General features: G+C 51.6%; 1 protein-coding gene across 3 annotated transcripts in view; it reads right to left on the reverse strand.

Annotated features, from left to right (window-relative positions):
* Positions 1 to 294: 294 nt before the first annotated feature.
* The window catches only part of Bcar1 (BCAR1 scaffold protein, Cas family member), a 35,166-nt gene continuing 8,670 nt past the window's right edge, over positions 295 to 26,790 (reverse strand). Inside the window, exons 1-7 of one of the 3 annotated variants that reach the window (XM_032887529.1) lie at positions 23,723 to 23,836; positions 12,628 to 13,260; positions 5,527 to 5,688; positions 5,206 to 5,322; positions 3,138 to 4,235; positions 2,398 to 2,487; positions 295 to 1,210 (exon numbers count right to left, since the gene is read on the reverse strand). In XM_032887529.1, the coding sequence (XP_032743420.1) occupies positions 698 to 1,210; positions 2,398 to 2,487; positions 3,138 to 4,235; positions 5,206 to 5,322; positions 5,527 to 5,688; positions 12,628 to 13,260; positions 23,723 to 23,734 (2,625 nt within the window). In that variant the 5' untranslated portion in view covers positions 23,735 to 23,836 and the 3' untranslated portion in view covers positions 295 to 697. Of the gene's footprint in view, positions 1,211 to 2,397; positions 2,488 to 3,137; positions 4,236 to 5,205; positions 5,323 to 5,526; positions 5,689 to 12,627; positions 13,261 to 23,441; positions 23,653 to 23,722; positions 23,837 to 26,790 lie in introns of those variants that run through there. The other 2 variants (XM_032887531.1, XM_032887530.1) reach the window with 2 other exon arrangements.

The following is a 26,790-nucleotide window of genomic DNA, read 5'->3' on the forward strand; positions in this document are numbered from 1 at the left end:
TTTCTCCTTGGGGTACAGAAGACCCAGAAGGTACCTTGCTGCTCTGGGCCTCAGGCCTTGAATCTATAACACGCTCCCCTTAGCACAGAGGACATTGTGTGGCCAGGCCGGCCGGCTGCCTGCCTTCCCCACAGGTCCCTGGGCTTTGATTCTGTTCTGAAGGGACCTACCTTCTGGGAAGGACTTTACCCTTCCTAGACTCTTCACTACTTCTGGTCACCTTGACCCTTTGGTGGGTCAAGAACACATCCACCTTCCCACCCAGAGGCAGTCTCAAGCATTTCTGTAGGCTCCTTCTCATTTTTAAAATTTTATTAAATGTAGACTATTAGTCAAATGATTGGAAAAAAATCAATAGTGAAAAATAGTTCTTTAGGTTTTCTTGGTGCAGAGGTGTACACCACACTGTACTTCCTGTCCCAGGGAGCCCTGTGGACTGGAGCCCATGTGCCCCAACCCTGGTGATCCCAGCCCATGGTCCACTCTGCCGGGGCTCCTCAGCCTCTCCGAGGAGGCATTCCGCATCCTGCCTTGATATAAATATGTACAAATCCCTGGACAGTTGAGGGCACCAGGCCCAAAGCAGAGCTGGGGTTACCTGTCCCCAAACCTGCAGGATCTCCACTTCAAGACGAGCGCCTGGGTAGCTCACACCACCGCTACCCACTCCCCAGCCTCACAGCCCAGTCTTCTGCTCTCAGGCGGCAGCCAGCTGGCCCAGGACACGGCGGAACTGCTGAGTGCTGTGGCCTAGCTCCTTGACCCTGTCTACCATGTCCTGGGCAGCAGAGGGGGATGGGTACTGCAGGGCAGCGGCCTTGGTGGTGGCCACGATGCCACGCAGGAGGTCACACAGCAGATTGCTGTAGTGGGTCACTTGGCTTCGCACATCAGCTGCCTTTGCCTGCCGTGACAGTGTGTCCCCAATGAACACAAGCTTGTGTGCACTAAGAATGACAAACTTGCTGTGTGCCACAAAGATCTTGGGTGGCTGGTTGGTGGCCACTGCGGTGAAGAAGGCGTCCACCGCATCTGTCAGTGTGGTCAGGTTGGCTTCACACTGCTCCAAGTAGAAGAGCAGCAGCTGTCGGTCTGAAGGCCCCAGCCCCCCTGTCCGCCCCGGCACAAGGGGCTGGGCTGGTGTCCAGTTGGCCAGGTCATGGTCTATGGGACGAGACACCTCCTGCTCCAGTCGCTCAAACTGTTTCAGCTGTGGGAGGCAGGACAAGGTTAGACTCAGCTGACAGACAGACATGTGCAAGCATCTGTACTCATGAGAGCGCTGCCCATTGACAGAGCACAGCACCAGTGTCGGCAGCAGCATCACTGCCTAAGGCTGGTCTGGGAGTGCAAAGAAAAGACAACGCCACGCCAGCTTCCCCAAATGTGGCACTCCACGGCTACACATGGTTAGCTATTTTAACTATTATCCGGGAGGAGAATTTTGCCACATATCCTGGTTGGCCTTAAAAGTAGGATCCTTTTGCCTCTGCCTCCTGAGTGCTGGAATTACAGGAGTGTGCCTGGCTCATGTTAATAACGTGCACTCTTTGTCACCTGCTATGTGCCACACAGGCCCCAGGCAGTTCACACACCACTCACTTCTGCCATCAGACCTGTGAGGCAGCTTCCAAACAAGCCCCACAGTGGCCGCTCAGCTCAGGGTGGGGAAGGCGATCCCTTGCCTTCCTCCTCTACACCCAGAGGAGGAGCTAGGAGACAGGCTTCATCTTTACACCGTGTTGTCTTTACACTCAAAACTCAACATCCTCAGTATTTTCCAGAAATACTTTCTTACCCTGAGAAATGATTCAAAATATGAAGAAAACTGGGGCTAAACACAGCCCTGTTATTTGTACGGAGAACTGGACAACGTAAACATTCAACAACAGACACTAGCAAGCCTAGAGAAAGGAGTTAAGAACAACGTTAGCAGGCAGTGTGACAGCTCACAAGTGTCATCCCCAGCAGGCACAGGGAGGCAGTGTGTGGGAAGCAGCTTGTCTCAGCTTCTGTGAGTCTGGCTGCCAGTGTTTCTAGTCCTACAGTGTTCTGTGCTCTCTACAAGGTACGCGGTACTGACATTTGGGTTTTATTTAAGCGAGGCCTGTAAGGTCTCAAGCACACTAGTCAACTGCTACAGGTGACAGCTTCAGAAGAAGCCGTGTCAGACTGAGTGGGTACGCAGCTGTGGTCCCAGCTCCTCAAGAGGGTGCTGCGGGAGACCAGTGAGTTAGGTGGCATTCAAGATGAGGCTAGGCGACACAGCGAGACTGACATCTTTAATTCATCAGAAGACAGTGATGGCCATGAGCTGGATGGTGACTGGCTAGAGAGGCCAGTAGGGCTCTATCCCTGCTGGGTCTCACTGTGAGAGATGACCAATGGAAGCCTCACCTGCTGCAGCTCCAGTTGGCCCTTTCCCTGTCGCACGATGTTGCCCTTTTCCAGCAGTTCCTTCTGGGTCTTCTCAAATTCCTCCTTCCCCTAGAGGGAAAAGAAGACCAGGACTGAGAAAAGTCTCTTCTGGGACAGAAGCACCAACAGGTCCCAGAGGTGCAAGGGCTGAAATACCACCAGGGGGCAGTGTAGGCACACCCGTCCCAGGAAGAAGTGGCTTCTAATGACGCAGCTTGGCACAGGAGGGCTCCCATGCAAAGGATGCACTCACTCCACAAGGTCATGGCCCTCCTGGAATGGCTCCCACACCAGAAATCAAAGCCAAACTCTGCTCTTGGCCCACAAATGAGATGGCATGCAGGTCTTTTTCAGAGGGCTACTCTTAACACATGTCCCTATTCACCCTGTCTACTCTCCCTGGAACCCAGTGTCTGTCTCCTTGGAATGTCTATATACAGAATGAGTTACATCTATGGCCACCAGAGAAGCCCAGGCCCAAGGTTTTTGGAGCAATCCTGGTTAGCATTTCAATCCTCAAGGACATAGTCATGTTGATTATCAGTCCAAAAACAGGGCAAGATACAGGGAGAGCACTAGGGTTCACCAGTGGCCAATCCTGGACCCCAAATTTCCCTCTGACCTCTCTGTGTGGGATGAGAGGGGCATCGGGCATCAGGGTCCTTGCAACAACAATGGCAGAGTCAGAGCTCTTGAGACTGGGCAGGGTGAACACCCACCTGCAGATGAACGTAGTCATAGTCCTCCATCCAACCCCCTTCACTGTTCTCATACTGGCCATCCGGAGAGTCCTGGGAGGTGAACTTTGGAGGTGAGGGTAGAGGGCGTGACTGGATGCTGCTGGCTTTATCGGTGGGGTTGAGGTGCAGGGAGCTGCTCCCCTCAGGCCCGGGGCCAGGGGCTTTGGTCCGTCTGAAAAGCAGCGAGGCATTGCCATGCAAAAAGGAGGCCAGCTGCTTGGCATCCTCGGGCACAGCCCGTGAGCAGGCCACCAGGCGGTCGAGGTCGTCCAGAGTGAATCCTGGACCTCCCCGGCCACTGTCAAGGACCTGACCATGGACCACCAGTGTCTGGTACACATCCTCCATCTTCTGTAGCTGCCGGCTAAGCTTGGCGTGCAAAGTGCGGTCAGAAGTGTGGGTGGCACTGCTCACTGCACTGCGGGCAAACTCCAGGAGCTCATGTACTGCCCCATGAACTGCGGCCACTGCAGCTTTCAGGTCCTGCACGGGAGGCTCCTGGGGCTCAGAGGTACTACGCCAGCCCCCGGGGCCACTGGCAGTGCCCACCAGGTCCAGAAGGTGGGCTACGGTGGTGCTCACACCCTGCTGTAGCCGAGCCAGGGACTCCACAGCAACCTCCAGCTCCAGGGGCTCCCGACCTGGCACCATTACCTCCAAGGAAGACGCCGATTGGCTGCTGCGTGTGCTGCCCGTGCTAGAGGCCGACAGGCGCTTGCCATCTGTTGGCGCCTCTCGCTCGGCTGGTGGGGGCACAGCATACACACCATCATCAATTACACTCCCATCAGCCACCTCAGGAGGGAGCACCCGCTCTCGAGGCACGTCATACAGTGTTCCAGGGCCAGGCCGCCGCAAACCAGGGGGCACATCATAGAGGTCAGGAGCAGGGGGTGGCACATCATACACGTCCTCAGCTGGTGGAGAGTCCGGAGGAGGTGCAGCAAGGATTAATGGGTGTCGGGTCGGATCAAAGGGCTTGGGTTTGGCGAAGGCAGGGGGTACATCGTATGTTTCCTCACGCAGCAGTGGGCCATCAGGTACATCCTTGCTCACAGAAGGAGGAACATCATACACCTAGGGGACCAAGTTATGGTTAAGGGTTTTATCCATCTGTCCAGCCATGGAACTGAAGGCAAGACCTAGCTGGTGTACACATCGAGCATGATTCTTAGCCATACTGTCTATGTCAAGAGCCTACCTCTGGGCCAGATGACTAATTAATTCTCTGTACCTGGCTATTCATCTAGAAGATGGGAACTCCCCGGCAGTATGAGGGACTTCTGTGTTAGGTGCGTAGGGTCCAAGTCTTAACTACAGACATGCAGGAGAGACTTGCTGCCACATTGCCAAGGCTGCCTCCATCATCCTCACATCACCAGACCTGGCAGTGGCTGACAGACTTTCTGTTCTACAGCAAGCACTTAGTTGGGCCTGGTGCTTTAGTCCAGGCGGCTCCCAAGACAACTCTATAAAACTTTCCCCTTTCGGGGTTGGGGGATTTAGCTCAGTGGTAGAGCACTTGCCTAGCAAGCGCAAGGCCCTGGGTTCAGTCCCCAGCTCCAAAAAAAGAAAAAAAAAACAAACAAAAAAAACCAAAAAAAACAAACAAACTTTTCACACCCCAAGTGTCCTGGTTTGAAGACAGATTTTGTGGTCTCCTTGCTGACCCCCCTCAGCACTGTCTGAGGCTCATAAGGGTTGATGTATTTTATGTGTGTGGATGTTTTGTCTGCGTGTACGCCTATGCACCTGGTGTCAAGAGGTCAGAAGGAGACACTGGATCACCTGAGACTGCAGCTACAGAGAGCAGTCAGACACTGCATGGAAGCTGGGAACTGACTCTGGTCCTCAAGAAGAGCAAACAGTGCCTTGGTCACTGAGCCATCTCTACAGCCTGGGCCTTCAGTTTCTAGATCTGTCCCCAGATCAAGAAAGGGCAGAGCCAGGGTCTGCAGACAGCAGCCCAAGCCTAGTACACACACCCAGTCTTGCCTTTCTCCACCTTTAGAAGCCTTCAAGGCCACAGCATTCAGGGACTCCTTACCGAATGATGGTTGGACGGCGGCAGGCCTTTCTCCACACTAGGGGGCACATCATACACATCCAACAACGGGTCTCGGCCATTGGGGCCTTTGACTGCCATAGGAGGGGTGTCATATACCTGGAGGGCACAAAAGAAGGTGCAGGAACACAACTGTCAGGGATACCTGGTTTAATGGGTAGAATGGAAGTCCCCAGAAACCTACCTTAGGTACCTCAGCTGTGGCGGCTGTGCTACCCAGGCCTTGGCTAGGCTGAGAAAATGTAGCTGTCCCAGAGCAAGGCCCAGTCCCTGCCCTCTCCCATGCCTCTGGTCAACACTTACCTCCTGGCCATACTGGTTGGGAAGCAGTCCTCGAACAGGGGGCACATCATAGATGTCCTGGGAACCTGGAGCTAGCAGGTGGCGTGGGGTGTCATACTCATCCTGTTCTGCCTGGGAGGCCTCGTACACATAGCCCTGTCCCACTCGAGTAGGTACCACCACCTGGGAACAGACAGCAGGTGTACCACTGTAGCCCCGCCCCTATGCTCCACACACAGTAATGTGGCTCTTCAAGGCTTTACGGTACTGCTTCTCATTCCCCGGGCACTCTTTTTCCAGAATGAAATGCGGTGTTTGTGAAATCGTAATCAGACCCCTAGGTTTTGTTTAGTGCTCCCTGGTTCTAGGCCATGAAGCAGAAGTCTCTACAGTTGGATAACCCAGGAGCTCTACAGAACAGGGTATGATTATGGTTGTACGGTCAACAAGATGGAGTAGGAAGGGTACAAAGGCCTGGCTCCAGAAGCAATGCCAGCGGGCAAGGGGCCAGCCTGCACTGGATCCTGAGCACAGCAGGACCCCATGTAAGGGCTCCTGTGTCATAGCTGTTGACACCTCATAGCTGCCCTGCCAAACAAAGTTTTGCTCAGCAAGAATCACCATCATTCCTAGACTCTGGAGGCAAAGAATGTTGCCTGGAACTGCAGCAGCCTTCCCTTGCCGGAGCATAACTTAGACTCGAGCATAATGAATGACCTCAGAGCTAACTCTTCAGACACACAGGGCTAGAATAGAAGGTCAGCTACATGGCAAAGGAACCACAACCCTATGTTCTCTGTATGCACACCCACAGCTACCTTGCCCACCTAAAAGGGTAAGCCCTCGGTGGGAAGCACTGGTCAGAGAGCCAGCCACTTCCTTCCCGGTCCTTGACCCTGGATCTACGGCAGTGGGCCACAGCAGCAAAGCTATGGCTCTGTGCGGAGAAGCAGCAGCGTCAGGAGGTATACTCTGGGATGCTCATATACTGACCCCAGACCATGCTGTCCCCTGACAGCAGCACTCAGCCTGGTAGGGATGGAAGTGAGCCAGGCAGCCTCCCCTCCACAAGATTCTCCAGCCAGGCTCAGGGTAACCTCCCCCATGGGACTCCCTGCTCAGCCTTTCCACAGAAAGGCCTTTTGTTTTCTAATCAAAGGGGATGTCTGGGACAGGGTTGACTCAGGGCCTCCACACACATACCCTGCCTCCTTCAGGCTCAACATCCTAGAACTCAACTGAAGCTTCAGCAGGCCCACACCAGTGCCCTCTCCCCATTCCCAGCCCCCACAGGACACAGGGGCACTCGGCCGACCTGACTACCTCCCAGGCAGCACATTTGAGCTAGGCAGTTGACATGCAGGCCAGCTGGGCTCCTTTCTGGGCTCCCTCTGGCAGACAGCCTGGCAGGCTGGTGTGTACCACTGAAGCAGCTTCAGGGTCTCCTCTGTGGGGTGTCCCCAGCCACCAATAACAGGGCCTGGGGGCGGAGTTGCAGCTGCCTCTCCAGACTCATCTCCCTGCTCAGGCCCCAGACTTGAGTCCCCTCCAGGGTTATTTTTAGATGTTGGAACCTGCCCATGGCAGAGCAGACTGGAGCTGGAGGGACGTGGCAGGTTAGAGAAGGCTGTGGCAAGGCCTGAGGCTTCTCTAGGCCCAAAGCTTCGTAGGTGGGAATTCAATCCCCAAAGGGGCAGATAGTGCATTTCTCAGAGGCAAGCCAGGCCTCAGTAGAGAGAGCAGAGCACCCTGCCTTGTCGGCACCCATCCAGGCTTCACGTAGACAGGGCTGCAAGCACAGGCCAGAGGCTCTCACTGCCAGACCCCCCAGTGGTTAGTCTTAACATTAAAGGGAGCTCCTATTCCTGAACTGAGTCAGGTGACAGTAAGCAGCTATATTGGCTAGCAAATGGTTTTCTGTTAGGAATTTTCTGTTAGCAAATGTTTCTCTGTTGCTCAACAGAGAAAGCAGGAAAAAGAGAAGCTCATTAGGGAAATGGATTCATCAGAGAGCTACTGAGCCCTGCTAATCACAGGCTGCATGCTCTGCACCTGATGCCCCATTAGCAGGTCCTGGAGGGAGAGACACAGACAGACAGACACGCATGTTAGGCTGGGCTAGAGGGAGTTGTTTTCTTTCTAGCCTATACTTTCCCACAAGTTTGAGGAAAAAGGGAGACTGAATGCAGAAACACACCCCAGCTCGTCTGTTTTAAATGGGGATGAAACCTCCAGAGTAGCCCTGGCTCTACAGGGACCAGGGCAGGGATCCGAGCAGCAGGAGTTGAGGAGGAGGAACAAAGACAAGAGGAGTCTCTGGCTGCTCACTCTGCATTGGAGCCCCACCCCTCCAGACAGCTTGGCTGCTTATCTTCCCTACTGCAAAATGGACAACATCTCACTGGCTTACACCAGCTGCAGCTTGGTTGCTCACAATCTAGCCTCCCATAGAAATGCCTATCCCTCCTCTGGAAATGGAGTACCACAGGACTATCATGGGCCTGACAGGGGCCGCCTGCCTACTTGGTGGAGCACATCATCACCCTTTGCTGACCAGTTAGTACTGCTTCCCAGACACATATGTATTTCTTGGTTTACATGTATTTCTCTCCCCTGGCAAGCTTAGTTCCTGACCCAGGAACGCGCCTTCAAAAGTGGCCTTGCAGACAGATGCCTTCCCTGTTGGGGTCCCACTGCATGTTAGAGCCCCTGTACCTCGGCCTTTGGTGCCCATGCCTAGACAGAGGACCCTGGGGACTTCAGACTTTGCTCTCTCCACCTACACAGCAGATGGCCACTCTTCCAGGGACAAGCTCTCCTGGCCCCATCCTTATCACTTACTCCCACAGGTAATACACGCTATGGCACTGTCCCCTCAGTCCCTGGAACAAGGGGTCATAGTTTCAGACACCAGAGAGTCAGAGGTTTTGAAAGCAAGATGTAGGAACAAATTTGCTGCCATGTTCTTTGTAATAAAATCATGCTACAAGATTTATGAAGAGAACATAAATTTAAAAAAGTGGGCTGGAGAGATGGCTCAGTGGTTAAGAGCACTGACTGCTCTTTCAGAGGTCCTGAGTTCAATTCCCAGCAACCACATGGTGGCTCACAACCATCTGTAATGAGATCTGATGCCCTCTTCGGGTGTGTCTGAAGACAGCTACAGTATACTTACATATAAATAAATAAATCTTTAAAAAAAAAAAAAAAAAAAAAAAAAAAAAAAAAATAAGCCAAGTGATGGCGGCTCATGCCTTTAGTCCCAGCACTCTGAGGCAGAGCCAGCCTGGTCTACAGAGCTAGTTCCAGGACAGCTGAGGCTACAAAGAAATTCTGTCTTTAAAAAAACAATATTTCTAACAAATAAATGTTTTAAAAAGAGGTGGGAGAGATGGCTTAGTGGTTAATAAGAGCCCTGTCTGCTCTTCCAAAGATCCTGAGTTCAATTCCCAGCAACATGGTGGCTCACAACCATCTGTAACGCGATTCAATGCCCCCTTCTAGTGTGTCTGAAGGCAGCTACAGTGTACTCATACATTAAAAAAAAATAAAGAAATAAAAAAAAATAAAACAAAATAGGGGGCTGGAGAGATGGCTCAGTGGTTAAGAGCACTGACTGCTCTTCCTCAGGTCCTGAGTTCAAATCCCAGCAACCACATGGTGGCTCACAACCATCTGTAATGAGATCTGATGCTCTCTTCTGGTGTGTCTGAAGACAGCTACAGTGTATTCATATCTAATAAATAAATCTTAAAAAATATTTAAAAAAATAAAATAAAAGAGGTGGGAGTGGGGCCCTGGAGAGTTGGTTCATAGGTTAAAAGGACTTACTGTGAGGCTGGAGAGATGGCTCAGTGGTTAAGAACACTGAATGCTCTTCCAGAGGTGCTGAGTTCAAACCCCAGTAACTACATGGTGGCTTACAAAAAGTGGCTGCTGCTCTCTCAGAGGACCCAAGTTTGGTTCCCAGCACATCAAGAAGCTTATAATTCATGTAACTCCAGTCTTCTGGCCATGGACACATGGCATATACTCATGCAGACAGGCAAGACAGACACAGACAGACAGACAGACAGACAGACAGACAGACACACACACACACACACACACACACACACACACACACACACACAAAATCTTCAGGGGAGACTACAACATAGCATCAAAACCTCATCCCAGTCTTGGGAAGAAATTTAATAACCAAGAAAGTGCTTTTGGTGTGTTGTGATGAACTTACAATTTTGAAATGCAAAAACAGCAGGCACAATGCAGGGGGTCACAAACTTTGAAGGCGGGAGGACTACGGGGTGCAAGGACAGGGCAGGGTAGAGGATGTAACAAGGTTGGGGCCAACCTGAGATAGAGTAAGTCTCTCTCTGTGTGTGGAGAGAGAGAGAGGGAGGGAGAGAGAGAGAGAGAGAGAGAGAGAGAGAGAGAGAGAGAGAGAGAGAGAGAATGAATGAGAATGCCCCAGGAGTCCAGGAGGTGGTAACGAAACGAAAGCCTTTAGTCCCAGCACTCAGGAGACAAGAGGCAGGTTGGTCTCTGTGAATTTGAGGCCAGCCTGGGCTACAGTGAAACCCTCCCTGTCTTGAAAAAACAAAAGAAAAAGTATACATACGGATCTGTAAAAGTCAATAGAGAAGAGGCTAGACAAAATGTGCTAACAACTGCCCGTGAGTATCCCGAGTAGGGATTTATCTCTAGACTCTGGTTCTTATGTATTTTCTATGGCAAACAAGCATTTCTTTCAAGTTCATGAGATAAAAGCAGGTGCAATGGCTGCCCAGCCAGGGAATGACCAAGCTTCTTAGGAATGGGCACAGGGGCTTCTCTTCCTAGGTTACAGATGGGTCAGTCTTAGGGACGCTGGCCTGGACAGTCCTACCAAACGTAGGCAAGGCCATGGCTAGTGAGGCAGGCTTCCTCCAGCCCAGATGAACTGCTGAGCCAAGCTTTTACTGCAAGGGCAGGAGGTGAGGAACTGACTGGGACCAGTGTAATAGGTGTGCACATGCATTTGTGTGTGGGGAGAGAGTGTGGAGGGGATGAACCCTGGCCTGTCTCAAGGCTCACTGGACAGGTACTACTCTCATCTCCACAGGACCACCCCCCGGGGGGAGTTTGACCTTTTACTGGTCAGGTGACTAAAGAGGCAGGTCATGCACTAAGTGGGGTCCAGTGACTCAGGAGCCGCTGGTGGTCAGACCCAGGCCAGGGTTCAAGAACTCTCATCCTCTGCAGGCCAACGCAGGCCTCGGATGCCAGCTTCTCTGTGGGCCGGCATGGGGCAACAGGCACTACCTGCAGTTTTTCACCTTGGCCCTTGGCTGAGCATGCATGAGGCCAATGTCCCCAGACGTAGGTGGCTCTGGACTAGACATCAGACCATGACACTGACTCTGCTGGGCTGTGCTGTTCTCCTAGGGGCTGCTGTGCCAACCACAGTTGGCTGTCTCCACCAGGGCCTCTGGGCGCCTGTCTAGCTGTTAAGGCTTTAGGGCACAGCAGAGGAAGACATGGAGGAGATTCACGGAGCTGGGCATGGTAACTCTATCCTCAGCATCTGGAGGGCAGGCCCAGGACCTCCACTCCCTGTTTTGTTTAGTTTGAGACAGAGTCTCACTATGTGGTCTGGCTGTCCTAAACCTCACTATGTAGACTTGGCTGGTCTCAAACAAAAGACTTGGCTTATCTCAAAAAAGAGATAAATCTGCCTCTGCCTCCCTGTGCTGGGATTAAAGTCTATGGAGCAAGGGACAGCTAGATCTCAACTCGAAGGACAAAGTGACTTCCCCACCCTCATGGGGCCCAGAAGGCCAGGGTGGGGGTTGGAGCGGGGGGGGGATGGGGGATGGGGATGCAAGTCCTTCAGCAGCCTGCTCCTTTTTCCTCAGGGAAGTCCCTTTAAGTGACACACATTTGACAAGGCTCAGCCTAGCCTCCCAGGCAGCAGGGTGGGGCAGAGCGGGCAGTCTCCTGTCTCGGCCTGCGGCCTCTAGATGCAACTTCTTTTTTTTTTTTTTTTTTTTTTTTTTTGGTTCTTTTTTTTCCGGAGCTGGGGACCAACAGGGCCTTGCGCTTCCCTAGGCAAGCGCTCTCACCACTGAGCTAAATCCCCAACCCCTAGATGCAACTTCTGAGGGGAGACGCACTGCTCTTCTCAGTCCCCTCTGCGATGGCCTCCGGGTTATGCTCTGACCTCACCACGAGCTACGGCAGGTTCCTCCTGCTTGGACTTCACTTCAGCTTTGGTCATCAGGCAGAGACTGTCCCCTGGCTTGCTGCTCTGGCTTTTCCTGCTCACTTGGAACCCCAGGACACTTCTTCACACCTCTAGACTTGTCACAGGCTGCAGCCTGTGATTAACATTCTCCGACTCAGGGCAGCCTGCTGAAGATCCTCATCCTCATGGCCACCTCAACGTCCCTTGCTCACATCAGATAAAAGGAAAGGTTTATCCAGATACCTCCCTCTGATGTGTTTATAAAAAGATAAAGAGAGGGAGATAATATGTTCTATGGAGGTGTGGGGAAGGAGGTGACTCAGCATGGGCCACTGAGGCATCCCTTCCCCCTGAGGGACCACCACACAATGGTGTAGAGTACAATAGAGTTTATTCAGGGCATGGGGAAGGGCGTTAAGAGGGTAGTAGGGGCAGAGAAAGACAGAGAGAGAGGGGGGGGGGGGAGAAGAAGAGGAAGAGGAGGAGGAGGAGAGAATAGGAGTAGAGGAATGGGAGGAAAGAACAGGGGCAGGAAGGCAAGAGCAAGAGAGGAGCAAGAGAGAGAGCAAGAGAGAGGGGTGTGGGACAAGCAGCCCCCTTTTTTTTTTTTTTTTTTTTTTGGGTTCTTTTTTTGAGCTGGGGACCCAACCCAGGGCCTTATGCTTCCCTAGGCAAGCGCCACCACTGAGCTAAATCCCCAACCCCGAGCAGCCCCTTTTATAGTGTCAGGCATACCTGGCTGTTGCCAGGTGACTGTGGGGCAGAGCTTAGACAAAATGCTAACACCCTCCTTGACCTCAGACCAAATACATAATGATACTGGAGTGTGGGTAATGTGGTGACCAAGGCCCTAGGCTAACCCCATGGGGTTTACAGCTGTGCCAAGTTGGCCTTACCTTTGCCGGTGGCTTCGTTCCCTCCCAGCTGCGAGTGTCCAAAGATGGAGGGACTTGGTAGATGTCATGCCCTATGCCAGCGGAAGGTGGCACCTGGTAAATGTCCTGGGCTGGACTTCCAGGCCCTGGAGGCACCTGGTAAAGGTCTGTGGCAGGGCTGGGAAATGAGTGATGAGGTGTTTGCTTTGAGAATGTGGATGTTTGTTTGGCTGGGGGTGACTGGAACTGTGGGTTGGGTCCAGGGGCTTGGTAGAGACCTTGCTGAGTCTTGCTGGGAGTGGGTACCAGGTACACATTGTCAGGTTGGGGCTGGTATGCAGTGGGGAGCATGGGACTGTACTGGGAAGCTGGAGGTACCGGAGTATGGACGCCCTGGGGAAGGCTGGGCTGGGGCTGGGGTGGGGTGGCAGGTGGGCCTGGTCCAGGTGCTGCTGGCTTCTTGTCATACATGCCAACCAGAATCTTGAGGCGGTTACCAGGCACAATGCCCTGGCGCCCATGCAGTGAGCAGAGCCACCAGCCATCCAGGCCCTGAGTGTCCCGCTCGAGCACTGTCATGATGTCACCCTTTCGGAAGGAGAGTTCATCCGGGGACTCAGCTACGTTGTCATAGAGGGCTTTGGCCAGCACGTTCTGAGGAGAGAAGACACAGTGGACATGAATATAGAAGGACAGGCACAGACCTTACCCAGTTCCACCCATTCCAGAATCAATGGGTACCAGTTTTGGCTTTCAAAAGGTACTTGGTCACATCTGGCAATAGCAGGGCACCTTTCCTGTCCATCAGGAGCAAAGTGGAGTTGACCCCAGTGTATCTTTCAGCTGAGCTGGGGCCTCCAATGCTCAAAAGCAGTACCTGCCATCGACACCCCAGAGACAGCTTTCAATGTGTTAGTAACAATCATTCCTGGGGCTGGAGAGGTGGCTCGGCAGTTAAAAGGGAGCTTCCTGCTATGGCGGAGGCACTGACTTTGGTTTCCAGCATTAACAGTGGATCGCTCAAAACCTAGGTCCAGGGATCCAACACTCTCCTCTGGGCTCTGTAGGTGCCTATACTCACACATGTATGCAGACACATCATACACATCACATATATTTTTTAAATAAAATCAAATCTTTAAAATATCCCTGAAGTCTGAAGTCTGAAGTCTGAAGTCACGTGGCAGTCTATACCAGAAAGTTAAGGATATGGCCATTTAGCCACTAGGGTACCAATGAGCAGTTCACGGATGAGAAACAAACTGACCAAAATAGGTCCATCTGTCTGTCTGTCTGTCTCTGTTTTTTTGAGACAGGGTTTCTCTATATAGCCTTGGCTATCCTAGAACTCGCTCTGTAGACCAGACTGGCCTCAAACCCACAAAACTCACAGAGCTCCACCTGCCTCTGCCTCTGGAGTGCTGGGATTAAAGGTGCGTGCCATGATTGCCCAGCAACCACAGTTTCTGAAGACAAAAGGAACATTATCCTAATTCATCTACCCAAAGCCAGGAATTAATGGAGAAACTCAAATGTGTCCCTTAAGCTGAGAAGTAAGGCGTTCTCTCCACTCTAGTGCCAAGGTTCAGACCCTTGTGTCCAGGACAATGCAATTCTTCCAGAGGAAGAAAATGGTGGGGTGGGAGAAGAATACACACACCACAGGAAACAATCGGTCATTGGCTGCAGATCACATGACCATCTTCATAAAGGAATCAACAATGGGTGAAAATGGCACACAGCAATAGAAGTCACCTGCTTACCACACGCACCTGGCACCAGACAAATGGTCAAAATGGTTTTTTTTTTTTTAAAGGTTTATTTTATGTATGTGAGTACACTGTAGCTGTCTTCATGCACACCAGAAGAGGACATCAGATCCCATCACAGATGGTTGTGAGCCACCCTGTGGTTGCTGGGAATTGAACTCAGGACCTCTGGAAGAGCAGTCAGTGCTCTTAACCACTGAGCCATCTCTCCAGACCCAGTCAAAATGGTTTTACTCAGATAAAAACTTAACAAGGGGTTGGGGATTTAGCTCAGTGGTAGAGCGCTTGCCTAGCAAGCGCAAGGCCCTGGGTTCCGTCCCCAGCTCTGAAAAAAAGAAAAAAGAAAAAAGAAAAAAGAAAAAAAAGAAAAAAAAAAACCTTGAACAAGGGGGACTGGAGAGATGGCTCAGTGGTTAAGAGCACCGACTGCTCTTCCAGAGGTCCTGAGTTCAAATCCCAGTAACCACATGATGGCTCACAACCATCTGTAATGGGATCTGATGCCCTCTTCTGGTGTGCATGAAGACAGCTACAGTGTGCTCATATAAATAAAAATTAATAAAAAAAGTTTTAAAAAGTTGAATAAAAGGAAAATACCGCACCAATCTCCCCCAACTCACCCCACGTGGGGTGACTCGCCTCTGTGATGCGAGGTCAGTGTCTTATGCTCTCTCAGGACAGTGGCCTGCCCATCACTCATGGTCCCACTTTCTATGGCTTTAGTTATATATAGGTATATGGTCAACCACTGCCCAAAAATATTAATTTAAAAATTCCAGAAATACTAGGCAATTCTAAGAAGTATAATGAAACCTCTTGCTACTCTACTCCACCTCCCTGGGACCATCCTGTGTGTACTTCTTGCTTGCTGATTACTTGGTTGCTATCTGGGGTATCAGATCGATTCCGCTACTTAGGGCTCACTATGCTCATGTAATCCCTATTGTAATGTTCCCAAAGCACTCCAACAGTAACTCTTATATAATTCAAGTTTGCCAAAGAGAAGCTATAAAAGTGCTTCTGTTAAGTGAAAAGGCTAAAGTTAATTTATATTTCTGGAGGGCCCAATCACTTAACTTTTATTATAATATATTACAATTGTTCTATTATTGTTACTAATCTCTTAGCAAACCACATTTATAAATTAAAGATGACAAAAAAAAGTCAGGCATGGCAGTGCACTCCTTCAGTCCCAGCACTTTGAGGAGAGCAGAGGCAGGTGGATCTCTGTGAGTCTGAGGTCAGCTTGGTCTACAGAGTGAGTTCCAAGCCAACCAGGGATACATGGTAAGACCTTGACAAAAAAAAAAAAAAAAAAAAACTATTATAGACAAACACATACTGGAAAAAAATATAGTATATGGAATGCTTAATACTAATCTTTGGGAGTCTTGAAATGCACCTGAGACTGAGAGAATAATGTGAACTCGGATAATAGAGCATCATAACAATTCATCACTTACGCCACAGGGCTTTTTTATTTTATTTTTGAGAAATTCTTTTAAAACGAAATGGAGGAAGAGAGGACAATACACGAATAAGCCACTTCTAAAAGGCACAAGCACTTTTTCCTAGCTATGAGGACAACTCTAAGCAGGGATGGGGCAGGACAAGGGCTGGAAAGTGATGGGGAATGTAGGAAATTCACTGCAAGAAGGCAGCCGGTGTGGCCCTGACCTGGCACCACCGATTACTGGATCAGAAATCAAAGACAAAGGCCCAGCGCTGGGCAAGCAAAGTCAGCAGGAACCTGGAGGAGCTCATACAATCAAAAAGACAAGACAGGACCAACAGAAAACCTACAATATACAGAGAGGCCATCCAAGGGAAATCAAAGGATCAAGACTACTGATGTATGCTCAGTTCCATCAAGTACACACACAGAGGGCCACATGGTCCTTCGGGTCTTTCCGGTGTTTAGGGAAGTGGTGCAGGCAGGAGTGGGTATTCACAGGGGATCAATGAGGAGGTATAGGTGAGGTGTCAGCCCCGCCCTCCTGAGTTATAGTCATAATTATCCAGAAGCAGATCCCAGACATATTACTGTAATCTACTGTGAGTGTTTCTGGGCTTGAGGAAGATGCATCAGGAAAAACGGGTAGAAGCAAAGGAGAGCAGCACCCCTTCCTTTACTGGAGCTTTTGTCAACTGTCGCAGCTGCTCTAAGAAACGGGTACTACGACAACCTTTCTGTAATGGGGAGACGCTCCCGGAGGGCGCTTCATGTGGCTCAGGAGCCAAGTAGGCTATGCTGGGGCTACGTGACTTGAAGCAGGAGGATAACAGTATGGTAGACAGGGAATAAGGCACAAGATAGAGTAGGAAGCTCCAAGATGGCCACTGTAACCTGAGCAGTCCTGTTTTTACTACTTCCTTGCTCCTGGGCTTCGAGATGGCAGAGGGCAGGAGGAAGACAGGAATCTGGTCTGGGTGTGGCTAGGATATCTGTCATCTTAGAGTAGCAGAAGACCAACTGCCTCAGCAGGGCTGACTGAGACCCCCCGCTGGGCACCCAACCAGGTCAGCTGCACCCCACTGGCCTCCAGATGAACGTTAACTATGGGTGACCTACAAGGGCCCTCCTAAGTTTCCTGGGTCTGAAGACAGAGAGATCTACACTTAGCAATGGGACCTGGGCTCTGGCTCTGGCTGTGTGGCCTTGGTTACTGAGGCCCAAGAAGTAAAACTGTTCCCTGGCCAGGCTGGTGGTACACAACCTGCAGTCAAACAGAGCTAAACCAACCAAACAACAAAGCCGCCAGCATCCTACATACCTCAGCTCCTCCATGCAATCAATTAGGAGCTGGACAGTGGTAGAGCGCTTGCCTAGGAAGCGCAAGGCCCTGGGTTCGGTCCCCAGCTCCGGAAAAAAGAAACCCCCCAAAAAAAAAAAAAAAAAAAGGAGCTGGAATTCCAGGCAGCAGGAAGGGCCATGCCACTGGGACAAAATCCAAAGTGGGAGTACAGGCTCTGAAGCATTAAAGTCCCAGAGGGCTACCTCTGAGTTGTCTCCTAGGCCTGCCACACTGACAGGTAAGGAGCACTAGATGGAAAGTGCCCCAGAAAGGGTAGGGGCAGAGGACCTAGGAGCCAAAAAGAACAGGTCCCAGGGAGGAGCCAAGCAGGCAGGCAGCCTAGAGGGGGCAGCCCCTGAACTCTGGTCACACCAGCTACAGAAGAGTCACAGTGCACAAAATAAGCTGGGCATAGAATATTCCAGTACTTCCAGCATTCAGGAAGCTGAGGCAGGAGGACTCAGAGTTTTAGGTTACTATAGTGATATCCTCACTCCCAAAAAGCTCCTCCATAATAAAAGATAAAACATCATTTGAAATTTTAAAATGAGGTGTCAGATACCACTGAAAATATTCAAGACAATGGGAGTGGATATTCTCTCTTCTTATTTACAGAATTTTCCAACTTGTATTTGATAAGTATTCCTTATTTGGAAGTTGAAAAAATTATGTTTGAGGGGGAATCAATCAAAATTAAATATGTATGAAAATGTCATTAAAAAACACTATTATTAGGGTTGGGGATTTAGCTCAGTGGTAGAGCTGGGTTCGGTCCCCAGCTCTGAAAAAAAAAAAAAAAAAAAAAAAAAAAAAAAAAAAAAAAAAAAACACTATTATTCTAAATGCAATTTTTTTTAAAGGAAAGGAAAAAAATACTTATCCAGAAAAAGAAAACAGTGGACCACCTCCTGGGTTCTGGGTCAGGCTGGAACAGAGGCAGACAGACAGCTATCGTGTGTCCAGAGGCCAGAGCTCTGATGAGCAGGCATGGGTGGGAACTACCCCACAGCCCACCAAGCTCAGAGTCCCCATCCCCAAGCGACAGACAAGAAAAACCAATTTCCCAAATATGGTCTGCAGCCTGCCTCCGGGAATCACCAGGCCCACCCTCCCTCAGTGACCCCAGAACACCAAGCCGCCTGGCTGGGTCCCCCTGGCCCCAGCCCTGGTGACCACAGGAAGTACCAGCAGAGTGAGTCACAGGGAAATTCCCTCCAGCCAAGTCAAAGGCGGGTGGGAAGTGTAGACAAAAGGCCCCACTACTGAGTCCCTCACCTCTACGACTGCTGCCCAGGCTCATCAAGAGGCCCCACTGGCTGGGTCTGGGAACACCAGGAGAGAGTGAAAGCATGAAGGCTAGAAGAGGGACTGCTGAGGAAAAGGTTCAGTGACAAACCACACAAGAAGGGAAACTGCCCAGTCCAGGGGAGCCACTTGGGGCTTCCAGCCTCCCCGAGCTGCTAGTTCTACCTACAGCACAAGCTCACTGAATGCCTGCCAAGTACGCCTTGGCCAAGTAGGGCTGTAACTGTACAGTCAAGGGCAGCTGGAGCCAGGGAAGCACCTCATGGACTGGGCACGTGGCATCAGGAGCCTGGCACCAGGGGTTCCTCTGCCTGTGTCAGCTGGTGTGCTCTGGCCCAGAGCCCTTGCAGCGGCCTCTCTCCGGCCCAACCCAAGTCCTAAGCACTGCCAGGGCCTGACCTATCGACTTTTTTAGCTAGCCAAGCAGAGAGCTTTCAGTCTCTCTGCCTCCCCAGTTAGCTACTATCCAAGGCCATATTGCTCCTTCCCTCTCTCAAGTCACTAGACAAGAGCTCAGCCCCTGAGCAGGTCTAGCTCTCACTCCCACTGCTATGTGACCTTAAACGACCAGACTGCTGAAGCGAAGATGAAAAATTACCCTGTTAACAACATTACCCTGTGCTGCTCCTGCCAAACTCCTAAGGCAGATTTCTCAAGTTTTAGCTCACAATCAATCCCTGTGGGGTGGTTGCATATCAGATAGCCTGCAAATTAGATATTTACATTATGATGCACAACAGTAGCAAAGTCACAGTTATGAAGTAGCAACAGAGTAGCTTTATGGTTGGGAGTCACCACAACAAGAGGAACTGTGTTAAAGGGTGGTAGCATTAGGAAGGTTGAGAACTACTGTCCTCAAGACAGTGTCCAGTTATACTCATGAGGTCAGGTCAGCACAAAGCTCACCACTGCAGTAGGGTGGAAAGACATCCAGTAATATTCGCCATGCCTGGGAGTATAGCTCAGTGGCACCTGCCGTGGGACCCTGTATCTGGAAGGGCACAGGGACTCTGTGTCATGACTGAAGCTGGAAAAGCAGTCGGCTTCCTAAGCCCGTTTCCTGGTCTTCCTCAGCTGGACAGTTGGCCTATGACATGCTATATTATATACACGTTATGTTCCAAACCTGGGGGTTGCAACCCCTCGGGCAAACCTCTATATCTCCAGAAAATATTTACATTATGATTTATTACAAAAGCAAACTGTTTGGGGGGGGGTCACACGACATGATGAAACTGTATTAAAATGTCACAGCATTAGGAAGGCTGATGTTGCCAGTTACATACACGATTCCATGAAGGCTGCTACCTGACTTGCCAATCTCTGGCCACCTCACTCTGGGAACCTTCTGTTGCATCCTACATCCATAGGACCCAATCAGACATCACCCCCACCCCTCTTTCAAGAAAGCCCAATGTCTACCTTAAGACCTTAAGACACTCACTTCCCCTTTTGCCCACCTCACGCACTGACATTTCTTTTTTTTTTTCGGAGCTGGGGACCGAACACAGGGCCTTGCGCTTGCTAGGCAAGTGCTCTACCACTGAGCTAAATCCCCAACCCACGCACTGACATTTCTTGTTACTAATTCTTGTTGCTAACACAAGCATGGGAGGCACAAGTCTGTCTTCAGCAGAACCCAGGGTGCTAGAGCAAAAGGCTGGTCCATAAGAGGTGCCACAGCCAAGTGCCTACCAAGTGAGCAGAGCCAAGAAAAGCCCTTAGCCCGATGCCAATGCTCCCCATTCCATGCATATACCTGTTGTACATGGAAGACAAGAGAGCTGACCCACAGATACTGCCTGGCCAAAAATGACTCTCATTATATCTTGGGGCCTATGAAAGCTTCAGACACAACAGGGCTTGAGCTAACGTTGAAATGCAGAACAGCAGAGTGAGAACTGCTGTAATGATGGCTATTCTTCTTAGCTCCGGCTGCCTTGGGGGAGTCCTGAAGTGCAGTGGGATTTCTCAAACCCTGACAATATGGCAGGGTGTAAGCTGGTGGCTTGGAGTGCTGAGAAAAGACTGCAGTTTCCTCTCCACAGAGCCTTCAAGCTGTGCCAGCCTGAGCTCACAGCCAAAGGGTCCTCTGCATGCCTGCCTACTTCCACGACTGGTTCATACTGATTTATACAGCAAGTCATGCTCTCAGCAGCTCTAAACCAGCTCAAGGTGGGAACCAGGGGAATCAGAAAAGGAACTGGTCAACATGATAGAATAGGTTCCTAAGGAGAAGAACAGTGAATTTATCCTTGGCCATAGGCCAAGCTCCTTCTTCCCATGGTCATCTCACTAAATCTTCAAAATGACCCAGGACACTCAGAACTGTGTTTATCTTACCCGAAGGAAAGTAGAAGTTCAGGTTGGGTACACCTGTCTCACCCAGGTTCACAGAGACAAGACAGGTTTACACAGGCAGGTCTAGGGCTCTGAGGTAAAGTGGAATTGGAGGCTTTGCTTCACAGAATCCAGAAGTGTTACTGGTACAAGCCTTCCCTACCCTGCCTAGTCCCACCCCCAATGCACACACACAGGCACCCACACCAGCCACACAGCCTCACACACAGCAGGCACTAAGGAAACACTGGTTCCCTTCATACTTAGAGCCTCTGCAAACGTGAGCCAAGTTTATTTCTGGGATATTCTGTTTGCTTGTCCCAAAGAGCCCCGCTCTCCCGGTGGTGGCTGATGGCTATAGGCCCAGTGACTGTGTGCCCAACTGGCAGTCCCACTCACCATTCCTCTTCATTCATACCCAGGCATCCACCTGGGGGAGCATGCAGCCATTAACCCACCAACTAGGGACCTGGCAGCCCTCCTTGCCCCAATCCAAGATTCGACAGAGCCCTGAGAGGCAGCTTCTTCCCTCCCTTCCCTGTCCTATTATCTGGGGTGGAATTCTAAGACAAACTAAGTTGGCAGCGTCCTGCCCTAGCTCTCACAGACAACTGAGCAGCCAGTTCATGTCCCTGATAGGCTGATAAGGAACAGGAGTGTGAGAACCGGTGCTTGAAATGGCCTGTGCACGAGCCCCACATTCCAGAGCCAGCTCAAGGGAGTCACAGCTCCAGTTCTGCCTTCCTCAGGAGAGCATGTGCCAGAATACAGGCAGGGAGGCATAACAGGCGGTTCCCAGATCCATGTCTGACACTCCACGGCCAGGGCCAAGGTCTGGAAAAGGAAGGAGTGAAAGTCCACCCACCTGCACTGGGGGTGGCCACTGCCAGGGATTTACCCTCATACAAAAAGATTCTGGTCTTGGCTCAAAGTAGCAACAGCAAATGACTTTGTGTCTAAGCCCAGCTATGGACCAGAAGCAGGTTCCTGCTTCAACTCTGGCCACAGTGTCACAGATACTGCCTTGGGGAATCTGGGCAGAGGTGAAGTGGCATAAGGAATCCTCCTGCTGAAGAATGTGGCCTCTGCAAGCCCCCAGCAGACCACAGAGGGTAGGACAACCACGGCTTCCTTCCCTGGCCCTAGGGTTCTAATGAAGGATCGGTGAAGCTATCAGTGGGTGGGCTCTAGTCCACTTTTGTGATTTGGTGCCTTAGCAAAGCTCTGTATAAGACTGACTGACCTTTCACTTTATGGACAACATGGGGCCCAGAATAAGGGTGATCCTCACCCCAACTCTGCCATCATGGTGAGATCCAGAGAGCAGAGCAAAGGGACAGTAGAATCTTAGTTTATTCATTGTTGGGTCTTAAGGTCCCTGGAGCTTTGACCCTCTACAGCCTGAACTGTAGATAATAGGCTTCAGCAGCTCTTAATGTGGCTCATCTCTGAGTACTCCTCATGTAGTCCCACGTAGGGACAGGGGGACAATACCACAGAAACTGTTGTTCTCCAGCATGTAAAACTTACCCCTCCTCTCTCTGCCCCTCCCACAAGGCCTGACCTTGTGCCTTACCTAGAAAAACATGGAGCCTTGACTCTTCCTTTCTAGAGCTCAGAGGACTAGACAAGAGTGCACAGCCCCATGGTCTGGGTCTGCGGCCACCCCTCCACCCAGTGCGTGTGCTGGAGAATGAGCACCATCCACTTCCGACTCTCCAATATTAAGCCTGACTAATACAACCTCTTTCCAAAGGCCTCCCAGACTGAGAAGGTTGGGGTGGAGGGTGGGCAGAAGATAAAACTGTCCGGACTTGGAGAAAATTTGTGGTGGGGCCTACTAAAAGTTCGGATGCTAGCAGAGAGCCAGAGTAGAGCCTGACAGCTCTTCAGTCAGGGCTAAGTTCTCTCATTCCAGACAAGGAGCAGGGAGCACAAATGGTACAATAGAGACCAGATTGCTCCCATTCTCTGCCCCAGTTTCCACATTTAAAAACCTTACACCCAGGATGGGGAGCAACACCGGACTCAGGGGTCTTTCTTGTGCAGACAGATCCCCTTGAGACACAGCCTTGGACAGACCTAGGGAGATCACACTGCATTCATTCGCTCTCCTGCTCACCACAAACGGCCAGAAAAGCTCCACTCTTCCTCCTCTGACCAAAGGTGACTTTACAGGCACAACCGACTGCCTTACCCTGTTGTCTCCACCCAGTTTCCAATGGGTTCCTTCCTTGCTCAGGGCAAAGAGGAGGTGAGTACTAGTGCCAGGAGGGTGTGCCGGCAGTTACTTCCCAAAGGCTCCCTTCCCTAAGGCACCACCTGGCTCCTGGCTCCTGATCCTCTAGGCATACACACCTGCCATTCTGGCCCATCAGCCCGGTCTGGTCACCATCCTACTCTTCACCAGAAGAAAGGAGGGCGTGTCCCCCGCCTAAGACAATCGGAAACTTTCTCACTTAGCAAGGAACGGCCACATGGTCATTACGTACAGGTGACCAAACTCACAGCAAACCCTAGCTCGGGAGTGTCTCTCAGCTCAGACCTTTCTACAATCCAGAGTCGTGAAAATGAGCTGCTGCCTTCACTGGGATTCTCACCTCCCCAAATCTTCCCAGGTTCTGACCTGTCGCGGCTCGCCGCCGGTTTGCAGCCCTCAGCAAATCTCGGTTTCTCAGTCCCTCTGCATACCGCCTCGGGCTGAGTCTCAGGCAACCCGGACCCAAGGGCTGCGGAGGGCGTCACGCTAGCTCCGTGAGCTGCGGGGACTCGAAAGGCGGACCGAGGGAGGGACTCGTTTACGTGCCGAGCTGCCCGGTAACTCTGCGGCCGGCGGGACACTCGGGGCCCCCAGGAAACGTCCTCCAGACCGCCCGCCCGCCTGGCCGGCCCCGCGCCCACACTCACCAGGTACTTCATGGTGCTCCACGGCCAGAGGCCGTGCTACCCGCGTACCGCCCGCCACCCGCGCCTCACGTCTCAGCCGCAGCCTCGACCGCCAGCAGCCGGTCCACTTCGCCCCGCCCGCCCGGCTCCCGGCATGCCTAGCCGCGCTACCATTGGCCGCCGTGGTCCCCTATGCAAATGAGCCGAGGTGGGCGGGCCGAGCTGGCTACTGCGGGTTGCGGACATCCCCTCCTCCCGCGGCTGCTGACCCTGCTAGCGAAGGTCCTCTGAAGACGCCACTCAGCCCCAGCTCATCGTTCAGCTCCGGCGTAGCCCCACTCCTTTCCCTGCAGATGCTGGCCTTTTGCCTTCCCTACCCACCAACACTGGCATATTCATGCGTGTCCGCGGCATACGATTCAGATCTAAATTCCTACGCAAAATGGGGGTAGTACGCCCCCAAAAGCAATTACTGAAAATAGTAACAGTGCAAGGCTATTGTAGAGAAGCCTTACTATGTAAGGATCCCAAGAACCCGGAGCGATGGTTAATGTCTAAGATTCCAGTAAGAGGGAGGCAAAGGCAGGAAGCCAGGCTAGGGTAAGATCCTGTCTCGTAACAAGTAAAACAGACCCCCAGGATTGGCCAGCTACAGTCTGACCTGCTGCTTTTCCTTGGCAGCACCAACTCCTACCACTTTGTATGCCTCGACTTTTGGGGACTCCAGCTGGTCCCCTGAAGACCAGGGGGAGTGAAGCAAGGACTATGTCCACTCCATATATGCCTCTGGGCACTAAGCAAGCAACCGGAGGTTTGCCAACTTCTGCACCGGTTCTCCACTGAACTGAATCCAGCTCTGAAAGAAGGCTGCCCATGTTCAGGTCACAGTCATGCCCTAGGAGCGCCCCCTCCACCTTTCCTGAGTCAGTCCTGTCCAGACATAAAACTTGTGCCCAGCAATCTTCCCGAAACCTGCTCTGGCTTGTCTGTTTCAGCAACGTCCAAATGTGCACACTGAGACTGAGAGAAGAAAAAAGCTCCTAGGGAGAGCAGTGGCCAGACAGAGCCTTAGCTCACCTCAGCTCCTTGCCAGGTTACAGTTCAGGAATATCATACCAAGCAGCAAAATACGATGCCAGAGGTTCTGAGCACACACTGCTGGGAAAACAGGGATGAAATTTATTTCAGGGCACACAGGACCCTGACCAGTCAGCAGTCCCTAGACCCTCACTGCACACTATCTGGCAGCTGCTGCTGTGAGGAAGCAGTGAGCCAGACTGCACTTCATTTCAGCAGAGTTCTGAAGAATAGTGGATAACACACGCTCAAGGCCAACCTCCACTTGACAGGCTCCTTCATCAGGAGCTGGGCTACAGCAGACCAGAAAGTGCTCACAAGTCCTGTGAATGCCTGGTTAAACCAGATTCCTGGGTCTTAGCCCTCCTGAAAAGCTAGGCACCTGCATTTCCCTGGGGCTTCTGGCTTACAAACCACTGGCTAGAGCTCATAGTATGAGGGGCTGCGAGGGAGGTGGGGAGCAAGGATAAATGACCTGTGCCCTGAGACATTCCTGCTGGTCACCATACAGTAGTAGTCCCTGTCTCTCTTTCCTACATGCCCCCTCTCCATCCATCCAGCTACTCAATGGATCTAAGCTGGCTGGAACATGCCTAAGCATTTGTCCCACTTTTTTGCAGGGTCCATAACATGTCACCAAATCTCTACATTGGAGGGGAGGAGCAGGACCCAGAGACCCAGAAGGTCTCTGCAGAATAGAAAGGAACACAAAAGGCTGGGCTCAAAGAGGAAAGCCTCTATTCCACCCCTGACCAAGGGAAGGCACCACAGAGAGGCAGACTAGCTAGGATCTTGGGAAAGGCAGATCCTCTCTCTGAAGTGGGCTAGGGGTGAGTGTGGAGGTGGGGGAAGGGAACTGGGCTCAGGCTCAGGCATTTCAAAAATTTGCTCCTTTCCCACTTAACTCCCCCCATGCCTGTGAACTCTGAAATGGCATTTCCGCTTTGGAAACTAGACCCCAGGATTGGCACCCCACTGTGCTGGGGTGTCCTCCTTCCCAAGCTACTGGGAAAGAAGCACCAGTCAGGTTGGTTATGGTTAAGAGGCTGACAGGGCTGCTACATACACACACACACACACACACACACACACACACACACACACACACACACACCCTCTCTGGTGGTCTGTGCTGGCCTGGACACATGTGCTCAGGGAGGCAGCCCTCCCTCCCCCTCACTGACCCGGCCACCATGATGCTGAGAGGCCCTCTTCATCTCACCCCCACAGCAGTTTTACCACACAATTTACTGCTGGCCCCTCTTTACAGGTGATGAGACTGACACACAGTTGAGGGGTCCTTGTCTCCTTCCACACAATCTGTGCACAGGAGGGATACAGCTGGACCCAGAGCTCTGGATGGTGGAGATATTAGACCTTAACCCGCACTGACTTTTCTACAGAGGAAAGGGAACTTAGGGACAAGGATGTGCCAAAGCTAAAGACCTCTGCCATGCTCAAACTGACTTCAAATGGACTGGTGTCTGAGACCCCAGTAACCATCTCTTTTCCATCTCCCTAACAAAAATAAAACAACAACAACAACAACATCATCATCATCATCAGGCACGCATGCAGCACTGGAGCAAGCACTCCTGAAGTCGAGCCTCATGGATAAGGAGCGTGTAAAATAGAGCGGAACCCAAGTGGTTACTCTTGTGAGAAGAGCTGGCTTGAGAGCTGACTGGGTTTCAAAAATACTGGAAGGTCACGTCACGCATAGTCATGCCTGCACACACAGGCACACATAGATGCAGCATAGCGGGCACAAGCACACACTGGGACAAGTACAGCTATACACACACACGGGTGCAACGTACACAGAGCTGAGCATATACAGGTGGTGTGCGTAGAGGCGCTGAAAGAGGGAGTGCTGGACAAAGACTGCACATGCCTGGCCAGACAACAGTCCCCACCCTCCAGGATGGGTGACAGTCACCAAGGGGTGGCCTGCAGAGGGTTTGGAAGGGGCATGAGCACAGTGAACACAGTCGGTCACTCTCCTGCCTATT

Source organism: Rattus rattus, chromosome 17, assembly GCF_011064425.1.
Source record: "Rattus rattus isolate New Zealand chromosome 17, Rrattus_CSIRO_v1, whole genome shotgun sequence".
In the NCBI taxonomy this organism is placed as follows: Eukaryota; Metazoa; Chordata; class Mammalia; order Rodentia; family Muridae; genus Rattus; species Rattus rattus.